We start from the raw sequence: 10,899 nt of genomic DNA, 5'->3' as shown, positions 1-10,899 counted from the left end.
GTGATATAACTGAACAGTTGAAGGAAATTCTGAAGAGGGACGGCAAAGAGATAAAGATTTGGTATATATTGGTACCAACCACAAAGGTAGGAAAAGGGATGGGATCCTGAAAGCAGAATTTAGGGAGCAGGACAGGATCCAGTGCCACTTGCAAGTGAGTATAGGAATAGGTGATTAGTCCAAATGAGTATGCAGCCAGAGACATGGTGCATGAAGAAGAGGTTTAGAATTCTTGGACATTGCAACCGTTGTTGGGGCAGTGAGACCATACAAGGTGGACGGGTTGCATCCGAACCAGAATGGGACAAGCATCCTTGCAGGAAGGTTTGTTAGTGTTGTTGGGGAAGGTTTAAACTAAATTGGTGGGGAGACAGGATCCAGAGAGAATGTTCAGCAGGGGAATATAAATGGCCAAAATTAGAAATGACAGTAAGTGAGTCAGTAAGGCAGAGACATTGCAGGCCAGTGAAGGCACAAGGAAGCTTGGCAAGGATACATGGTATTAATTTTAATGCTAGAAATCTAACAAAAAAAGGCAGATGAGTTGCTGGAACAAATTAAAACATGGGGCTGTGATGCTATTGCTGTCACTGAGACATGGTTAAGAGAAGTTCAGGATTGGCAGTGAATATTCTGTGATATACAGTCTTCAGGTGAGACAGGGAAGGAGGTTTAAAAAAGGTGTTAGAATTTTGATAAAGGAATGATTTGCAGCAGCAAGAAGGGATGACATCTTAGAAGGCTCCTCAAATGAATTCATGTCAGTAGAACTTAAAAACCAAAAAGGAGCAGTCACAAAGTTAGGACAGTACTATGGGCACCCGAACAGTCTGGGAGAATGAGAAGAACTGATGTGCAAACAAATTTCAGGGAAATAGTGGAACAGGATAGTGATGTTAGGGGATTTCAACTTCCCTAGTGTTAACTAGGGTAGTAATTGTGTGAAAGGATTGAAGAGAATGGAATTCTTAAAATGTATTCAGGACAGCTATTAAAGCCAGCTGTAGAAGGCCCAACAAGAGAGGGGACAATTCTAGACTTAATTTTAGGAAATGAAACTGGGCAAATGGTTGGAGTTTCAGTGGGGGAGCATTTTGCAGACAATGATCATGACTCAATTAATTGAAAATGTTATGGAAAAGGACAAGGATGATTCTGCAATCAAAATTCTCAACAGGGGAAGGCAGATTTTAACAAGATCAGAAATCTTTTGGCTGGAGGTGTTTCTTTTGCTTTATTGATTCAGGGTGTCACTGGCTAGGCAGCATTTGTTGCCCATCACTAATTGCCCAGAGCGGAGTTAGGAGTCAACCATGTTGCTGTGGGGCTAGAGTCACATATAGGCCAGACCAGGTAAGGATGGCAGTTTCTTTCCCTAATGGGCATTAGTAAACCAGATGGGTTTTTCCCCAACAATCGATCATCATTAGATTCTTAATTCCAGACATTTACTGAATTCAAATACCACCATCTGCTGAGGTTGGATTTGAACCCAGGACATTATCTGGGTTAACTGGATTAACAGTCCAATGATAATACCACTAGGCCATCGCCTCCCCAACTGGGGCTGGGAGAAGATACTTTCAAGTAAATCTGTGTCAGAACAGTGGGGTGCATTCAAAAAGGAAATATGGAATGTACAGGGCCAAGAGTTTCCAATAAACAAAGAAGGTGGTACCATCAAATCCTGTGAACCCTGGATATCAAAGAATAAATATCACTGAACTAAGAGATAAAGGGAGGCTTATGGCAGATATTGGGGGCTCAAAACACGTGTTTAGAGGTGTATAAAATGTGCAAGGGTGAACTTAAAAGGTAAAGTAAAGGAAAATTCTAGAGTGTTTTACAGTACACTAAAGATAAAAGAATAATGAGGGAAAAAAGAGGGCACATTAATCAGCACAGTGATAGTTTGTGCACAGAGCCAGAGGATGTAGGTTGGGTTCCAAATGAATAATTTGAGTCAGTGTTCACTAGCAAGAGGGACAATATGGGCATGGAAATCCAGGAGAAGGTCTGTGGTACATTGAAAGAAATTAGCATAGACAGAGAGGAGGTTCTGAGTGGTCTGGCAGGCTTAACAGTAGATAAATATCCATGGCCTGATGTAATGTATCACAGATTGTTGAGTGAGGCAAGGGAGTAAATAGGAGGAAAGAGGCCTCCAGACCCAGTGTTTCTAGTGGTGAGAGGGTGCACGGTAGTTCAGTCTCAGTGAGTCATACCTGTGATTTTCAGACAGTAAATGGTTGTTCTGGAGTATGGCTGTATTTGAGCAAGTGGGATTTAGGATGTTTCAGTTTTTGATGTGGGAATCTTCGATTATTACCTAGCCTGTGGGTTGTAACTTCCTCCTGGAGTCCACACATATTTCCTGATCAATTTCGGTTCTCCTGACACCAGGGACTTTTAACATTCTTTCACAGCGAAACCTTGAATGTGAGGTTTATGATAAAGATTTTGTGACACCTTCAAGCCTCCTGATGCAGCAAATAATTCACAAGGGAGAGAAACTCTTCCAATGTGAGGCTTGTGAAATGGATTTTATTCAATTCTCTAATCTCCAGGATAAAAGAGAATTTACTCAGGAGAGAAACGCTTTGAAATTGAGGTTTGTGACCAAACCTTCACAGTTATCGACCTTTGCGGATCACTGATTTATTCACGAGGGAGAAGCAATTCCCATGTGAGGTGTGTGACAAATCCATCTTGAAGTCATCACATCTCCTGAGATACGGGAGGATTCACATAAGGGAATATCCCTCAGATGTGATGTTTCTGAAAAGACTTTCACCCAAACCAGGTGTTGTTCACAGAACCAGAGTTTTAGAGGACTCTGGTTCACAGTGTAAGATGTCACAACAGCCAGGAGAGCACTGGAATAGTTGAATCAAGAGGTTTCAAGGATGATAAATGGTTTTCCTATTATGCTTTGGATGCTGTAGATTCTGATCTGCTGACAAACACATCCCACACAGACCTCGTGAGTTTGAAAGCCTCTTAGGATGAAGAATGTTATTCCCACGCTAGAAATCTTAATCAAACATTTACCAGGGTAACTGAGACAGCAGCTGCAATAAGTGAGGTTTTATTCAGATGGGCCAATGACAAGTTTAAATTCCCACCTGATTTGCTGCTCAAAGTCACCTCCATTTCACCGGTCAGTTTCACAAGCTTCAGAAACTCATGTTGCTGCAGAAATATTTGGATTGACTGTGAGAGACGTCAATCAGAGAGCCCACCCGCTCTGCCCATTCGCTCCTCTTCCTCTTCCAGAGCTGGTTCACTTCCTATAGGGACTGAAAACCAAGTGAGGAGATGGTGAGTGAAGGAGCAGCTTTTATACAAATTGTATCCCATAATATCCACACCAGTCTTCAGGCAGTCTGACTGTCCTGTGGGTAATCAGGGGTGGAAATGTCTCTTATGCTGTGTGAGAAGATCCAGTGAGAGAGCTGTTTACTCGGTGCTTTGTGCTGAACTGTTAGACTGGAGCTGTGTGTTGGATATTGAGGGTGTTTATTGTAAACATTTCCCTCCTGATTTCCAGCTTGAGTTTTGTGGATGGCTTATTCCTGAATATGGGAAGGTGAGGTGCGATTTCTGGGAGGTGCAGATTCTTCTTGAAGATTCTTACTGATTTTGTTGAGCTCTGTATATGTTAGCAGCTAGCGGTTCAAAACCACCCCAGTTCGTCGCCTCCCCCCACTGCATCCCAAAACAGTCCAACCTGTCTCTGCCTCCCTAACCGGTTCTTCCTGTCACCCATTCCTTCCTCCCACCCCAAGCCGCACCACCATCTCCTACCTCCTAACCTCATCCCACCTCCTTGACCTGTCCGTCTTCCCTGGACTGACCTATCCCCTCCCTACCTCCCCACCTATACTCTCCTCTCCACCTATCTTCTTTTCTCTCCATCTTCGGTCTGCCTCCCCCTCTCTCCCCATCCCCCTCTCTGATGAAGGGTGTAGGCCCGAAACGTCAGCTTTTGTGCTCCTGAGATGCTGCTGGGCCTGCTGTGTTCATCCAGCCTCACATTTTATTATCTTGGATTCTCCAGCATCTGCAGTTCCCATTATCACTAATACAATTTTAACCTCACTGCGAAGCCTCTTCCAGGGATGCCTAACCTGAAGAAGTTACCCTCCTCCCTCCAGACCAACCTCAGGGAATCTCTCTCCCATTGCAACTCTCTTGTAATCTCTTCAGCCTTGAAACTGCTCGACCATGTCCTGAAGCAAACCAGGTACCACAGCCACAACACCTTCCTCAGCACCTGCCTACGGAACCGGATCATCCCCAATGGACTACAGTCTACATTTCAGCCTTCCCAATTTGGCCCCAACCGTGACCACCTCCACACCCAGAATATTCAGACCCTTCAGAAGCGTTTCTCCCTGCGAGTCCTGAAACAGACACTCGCAGCCATGCGCCGGCACCTCCAGGCACTGCCATCCAGCCTGCCCATGATATGTCCATCATGGGCCTCCTGCAGTGCCTCAGTGATGCCACCCGCAGGTTGCAGGAACAGCAACTCATATTCCGCTTGGGAACCCTGCAGCCCAATGGTACCAATGTGGACTTCACCAGCTTCAAAATCTCCCCTTCCCCCACCGCATCCCAAAACCAGCCCAGCTCTTCCCCTCCACCCACTGCATCCCAAAACCAGTCCAACCTGTCTCTGCCTCCCTAACCTGTTCTTCCTGTCACCCATCCCTTCCTCCCACCCCAAGCTGCACCTCCATCTCCTACCTACTAACCTCATCCCACCTCCTTGACCTGTCCGTCTTCCCTGGACTGACCTATCCCCTCCCTACCTCTCCACCTATACTCTCCTCTCCACCTATCTTCTTTTCTCTCCATCTTCGGTCCGCCTCCCCCCCTCTCTCCCTATTTATTCCAGAACCCTCACCCCATCCCCCTCTCTGATGAAGGGTCTAGGCCCAAAACGTCAGCTTTTGTGCTCCTGAGATGCTGCTGGGCCTGCTGTGTTCATCCAGCCTCACATTGTATTATCTTACAGCAGTTTATTCAGTTGGCTATATGATTGGTTTGCAATGTAGAATGATACCAACACGGTGGATTCAATTCCCACACTGGCTGAGGTTACCATGAAAGACCCTTCTCATTAACATCTCCTCTCATCTGAGACTTGGTAACCCTTAGACTAAACCATCACCAGTTGCCTCTCTTTCTCTCTGTGATGAGAATGTAGCCAATGGTACAGTCCTGTGGCTACTTTTCGCTTTATTATCCAGTGAATGATCAGATCTTGTGTGTTTTGGGATTCTGAACATTTCCTGTCTTTTCAAATCCCTACTTGCCCATCCATCAACCTATCTCTGTCACCTTCTCAGAAGAGAATGTGACATCTTGCATTTAAATGAAAAAAATCCTTCTATTTAATTCATTTTACATGTCAATCCCTTTGTTGCCACCATGAACATTCTGCTTTTGTTTTGCCCTGGGCAGCATCATCTGGTTGGCATCTTGCTCAGCAAACCCAACCAGTTCCCACGGTAACCAGACCATTTGGTCTGTTGCCAGACAGTTATGCAGCTTTTTTCTGTTTTGGTCATGGGCAGTGGGCATCACAGGCTCGACCAGCATCAAATATTGATCCCAAATTGCCCAGAAAGTAGAGAATTGTCAACCCAGTTTTTTGGGGAGCTTGTATTCATATATCTGTTAGACTGGGTCAGAGGCAGATTTCCTTTCAAGAGGGACACTAATCGACAATTATATCATGGTCATGTGGGATTCAGAATCATTCTGGACTTCTGACTTAGCGACTTAATTCTGAGAAACTGTTTTATGGTGTATTCTGTTTACCTGTAAATGATAAATACAAATTAAAACATAACTATCTCACAGATCATATTGATGACACACTCCTGAATTGAACCTTCTTGACAGTGGGTAGAATTGTACAGTAGTGTATTTACTAGGTTTACTAGGTTCAAACCTAGACTGTTCCTAGGACTGTTCTTGACCTGTCAGCTGACTGGTTTGATGACAGTCCTGGAAAGAGAGCTGTGCCAGGCTGTGAGATTGTGGTGGAATGCGATTCCACTGCCGCTGCTAATGGCTCACTGCATCACATGGACACCCAGTTGTTGCAGCTGACTTTAGTCTACATCCCTTGTGATGATGAACAAGGTGAAGGAATAATTCATTAATTGGGGGCAGGGGGAATGGTAGTTTTCCTTGAGCATGTTTGGTCCAAAGCTGTGACAATCCATGAAGTCAATATTGGGAACTTGCCCACTTCCCAGTGGGATGCGACATTCCCATAAATGATGATGATGGAGTCTGAGATTTGTTTATTGATATGATTCACTGTTTCTTATAGTTTGCTCAGCCATTTCAGAGGGCAATTTAAAGTCAACGATGTGTGGATTCACGTGTCGACACACTGAGAAGTGGTAGAACTTCCTTTCATGAAGGGCAACATTTACATTTTTAGGAATACCTCAATTTCTCTGCCTTAGTCACCATCCAGTGTCCTTCCTTGAAACAGAGTGTGCATGACAGTCAAGTGAGAAAAACGAAAGGACTGGTATCTCATTCTCCTACACAGGAAGTAACATTTTGGCATGCTGTATGGGACAGTCTCTAATTGAGGAATCAGCCCCTTCAGCAAAGGAGGAGAGACAGTTGGAGGAAATCATGTTTCCTTTTCCTGTTTTACAGAAAGATTGCATCATACTACACTAGAGAATACAGAGAGGATTGACACTACAGATAGATCCTGACCATCAACCAGGAACAACTGCACAACTGTGGGAAGATATCCAGTCCCAACACAGCATTGCTCAACACAGAGAAGATTGGGCAGTGAAACCATCGTCTGGAAATCAGTCGCATCAGAGAAACTTTGATGTATCATCAGATCTAAACTGGTCAGTGGTGTGGAGCCTTCAGTCAGAAACAACCTTTCTGAAGGTTTGGCTGTGAGTGATCGGTCAGGGTGAGACAGGGAAGAAGTGTGAGTAGCTCCAAGTGTGGTGAGAGCTTCAGTCATTCATCGAGCCTCATGATCCACTGACTCATTCCTACAGTTGAAGTGTGAAGTATGTGAAGAGGGCTCCAAAAGCCTGTAAGGACCCAAACATGTAGGATTTATTGGCTACACAAAGACAGCTACATGGAAGTGAAACCCTTCAAGTGTGAGGTGTACAGCAAGGCATTTGCGATATCAACAACTCTCCTGAGACACCAGATAATTCACACGGGGGAGAAACCCTTCAAACGTGAGGTTTGTGAGAAGGCTTTCACTCACTCCTCCCATCTCATGAGGCACCAGAGAATTCACACAGGGCAGAAACCATTCACATGTGACGTGTGTGAAAAGTCATTCTCAATCTTATCCAACCTCCGGGTACACGAACGCATTCACACCGGGGAGAAACCATTTGCATGTGAAGTGTGTAACAAATCATTCTCATACTTATCAAGCCGTATAAGACACAAACGCATTCACACAGGGGAGAAACCATTCCCCTGTCAAGAGTGTGACAAATCATTCTCATACTTATCGCACCTACGGAGACACCAATGCATTCACACAGGAGACATATCATTCACATGCGAGATGTGTAACAAATCGTTCTCACAGTCAGATGGCCTTCTCAAACACCAACATATTCACACAGGGGAGAAACCATTTACATGCAAGGTGTGTGACAAATCATTCTTGACTTCTTCAAACCTCAGCATTCACCAACGCTTTCATACAAAGGAGAAACCATTCAGGTGTGAGGTGTGCCACAAATCATTCTCGTGGTCATCAAACCTCCTGGTCCATCAGAGGATTCACACAGGCGAAGAACCATTCAAATGTGAGCTGTGTAACAAATCATTCTTGTCATCATCAGATCTTCATATGCACGAATGTATGGATACAGGAGAGAAACCATTTAACTGTGAGGTGTGTGACAAATCATTCTCAAGATCATCAAGCCTCCTGCTCCATCAGAAAATCCACTAACTGGGTGACCTTACCTGTTAAGATTGCAAAAAGTCTTGATACATCCTCAAATCTCCTGGGACATAACTGGATCCACAGGGGAACTGAGGAATAATTCATTTAACCCAGAAGGTGTAACAGTGAAATTAATTCAAAGGAGGAACAACCTCACCACATGTAAAACTGGATTGTAAGAGGTTGTTTAGCAAGGCCATATTCAAGTTAAAAGAAGCCACTATTTAGAAACCTTGAAGAATATTACAAGTTCCTTTGTACCGGACAGCTTTCTGAAATTAAGCAGGTTCATTCCGTGGGACCGTGAGAACCAGACTGGACACAATGAGTGACTTTTCAATCGATCAGTCAACAGACAGTGAATGATGCCTCAGACCACACAATAAGTGTGTATCGATGAAGTTGAATGATTCAACTTGATCCCTGAACTCCCTATAGAACTGTAAATAACAATAACATAACAAGCTGTATGAAGCCACCGCATCTGTATGTGCTTCAAGTTCTTTAGAAATGCTCATCCCAAAGAACTTCCTGATAAACATGAAACCTACCTGATCTAATAACCAGGAATTTCCCCGTTGAAACCAGCTTCCTATGTCAATAGCCTGGTCATGAACCATGATGTGAGATAATTACAATGTGTGAGATGACACGGGTTTGGTGAGGTGTTTGTGGGGACCAGGGTCATGGGAGGAAAGTGTGATTTTTTGCTAGTTTTATGAAACATATGTTTAGCAGTAAGATTGGTTATAGGAGCAGACAGTAGCAGTGGCAGTAGCAGAGAGCAGTAAGAGCAGAAACAGACAAACAGACAACGGTAAAAGCAGATGGCAGTGACAGCTGTGCACAGTGTAGAACTTCTCGAAAGCTATTTAATAAGGGAATTGGATGAATTGAAGCAGGACAATGAAGCTAAAGGAACAGCAGAAATTGAAACAGCAACTTATCAGAAGTAACAACTCAAGATTTAAAAACAGAATTGAGCTCAGATGTTCCAGGAACATGTTTGTGAGTTTAATCCTCATTTAACTCAGGAGCAATGGACTCACGTTTGTAATTTGATGGATGTCAAAATAAACTGAAAAAGAGGAGTTGTTAACAGTGCCCATTCTCTCCCTACAGACGGATTCAGGCTGACCCTTAGAATTTGGAGTATAAAATGGAGGTGTGGGTTTATCCAACTACAGCATGGAATAACATCTCCACGTTTATACTGTCCCATCAAATGCTGACAGAGAAGATACAGCACAGGATAGAGTCACACTCTCGTTGAAATTGTCTGTAGCGTGTTGGATTAACCTGGGTGACTTACACATAGGTCAGGATCAATCTCTGCCTCAGTCACTCAGCGCTCTTGTATTATTGACCTTAATGTCATTGGTTGGGAACAGAAGCCAAGCAAAAAAAGGGATGGCACAGCAGGATGTGGTGGTTGGAGTGAGAGTGGGGAGGACAGACAAGGTATATAAATTCTAGCTCAGTTTCATTTTATCATCAGTAGTCATTATCACTTTTCATTGGAGCTTGCTATGTACCAAGGTTCCTGCATTACAGAAAATTATGATCCTTCTTTGGCTTCGCAATGCTTTTTGATGTCCTGCATTTGTAAAAGAAGTGCAAATCTTTCTGTTTTAAGAAGACATACTACATCCTGCGAACTGAAATTATAACCCCATTGATGGAGAAAGAATCCGAGGCACGGTAGCACTGACACATTTATATTATATGCAGGATCCTTATGAGAGGATCCTGAGCAGGAGCACTGCTGACAAATCATGGTTAGTCTGGTTGAATTGAATTTCTTGCCAGTTGTAAATCTGTGCAGATGTCTCATAAAACAGCAGAGAACATAATATTCAGCTGATGCCAAACTTTGAATTAATCAAAATAACAAGCATTTGAAGAATGATCCAAGATTCTTCGAAGGGCACGAAACAAATCTTGGCAGAGTGTAAGGTGAATATATCACACTGTTATTGCATCAAGGTATGATGGGCTGAGGGAACTCAGGTCTATGCTGACTCACCCCCAAACATTCCCTACTTCATCCTGATTGGCTCACTTGCCACGGCACAGATTGGAGATAAGACAAGGAAGTCACTAGGGGGCAATGAAGGCAAATAGCTTGCAAAAGGGTAGGACAGGGACAGTGATGTTTGCCACACCATGGGAAAAGGAGGCTTCAAAATGTTGGGACAGGTAAAGTGAGGCTTGTAAAACACTGTGCAAAACAGCTGCAAAAGTGTGAGGAGGGAGAAGGAGGCTGTTGAAGGGTGGGCATGGGGGTGGAGGCTGAAAAAGGGTGGGGAGAGAAAGGGGAGAGCTGTAAAGTTGGGAAAGGGAGTCACAGTCTGCAAATGGATGGAGAAAGGTGATTGAGGTCGCAAGTGAGTGGGGAAAAGGAAGGGGAGGCTGCAAGTGTGGGGACGTGAAGATAAAGGGAGGAGTGGTGCAGCAAAGGCAGAGAAAAAGGGACTACAAAAGTGCTATCCAATTCTATGGATGTCCCTACACTCTAAGCATAGCAACTGTGGAGGCGGTTCACCACCACATTCTTCAGGGCAATTTGGGTGGATAATAAATGCTGGCCTTGCCCGCAATATCCACATGCTATTAAAGGGATACCTTCTCTAGCAGTGAGCTGTCTGCAGAGCTGGACAGTATTGCTATCCTGTCACATATATAAAATTATCTGTTAGCAATCCAACTTACATGCGAATGCTGATGAGATCTCTAAATTGCCTTTTCCAAATGAGTCAACTACAACAATACTTATGTAGACATTTTCAACTTTGATCAATTGGACAACACTCCCGTAATGTAGGACAAGTTAAGAAATGCACTTTAGATGATCCGTTGCTATCAGAGTGGTGGAGATGGTACTTCTTGGCAAGATCTCAGGAACCACCCCAGAA

The 10,899-nt window shown here is 44.0% G+C and overlaps 1 protein-coding gene across 1 annotated transcript; it reads left to right on the top strand.

The window, feature by feature from the left end:
- Window positions 1-3,303: 3,303 nt before the first annotated feature.
- On the top strand, window positions 3,304-7,992 carry LOC125446403 (zinc finger protein 271-like). The gene is made up of 2 exons (XM_048519958.2): window positions 3,304-3,321; window positions 6,694-7,992. Exon 2 carries the CDS (start codon window positions 7,148-7,150, stop codon window positions 7,988-7,990), a length of 843 nt encoding a protein of 280 aa, XP_048375915.2. The 5' UTR covers window positions 3,304-3,321; window positions 6,694-7,147; the 3' UTR covers window positions 7,991-7,992.
- Window positions 7,993-10,899: the final 2,907 nt, after the last annotated feature.

This window comes from Stegostoma tigrinum, chromosome 34, assembly GCF_030684315.1.
Source record: "Stegostoma tigrinum isolate sSteTig4 chromosome 34, sSteTig4.hap1, whole genome shotgun sequence".
NCBI lineage: Eukaryota > Metazoa > Chordata > Chondrichthyes > Orectolobiformes > Stegostomatidae > Stegostoma > Stegostoma tigrinum.
This window is presented reverse-complemented; position numbering and strand designations above follow the sequence as displayed.

What these genes read in the sequence shown, in the direction of transcription:
- LOC125446403 (XM_048519958.2), top strand. Translation starts at nt 7,148, where the DNA reads ATGGAAGTGAAACCCTTCAAGTGTGAGGTGTACAGCAAGGCATTTGCG.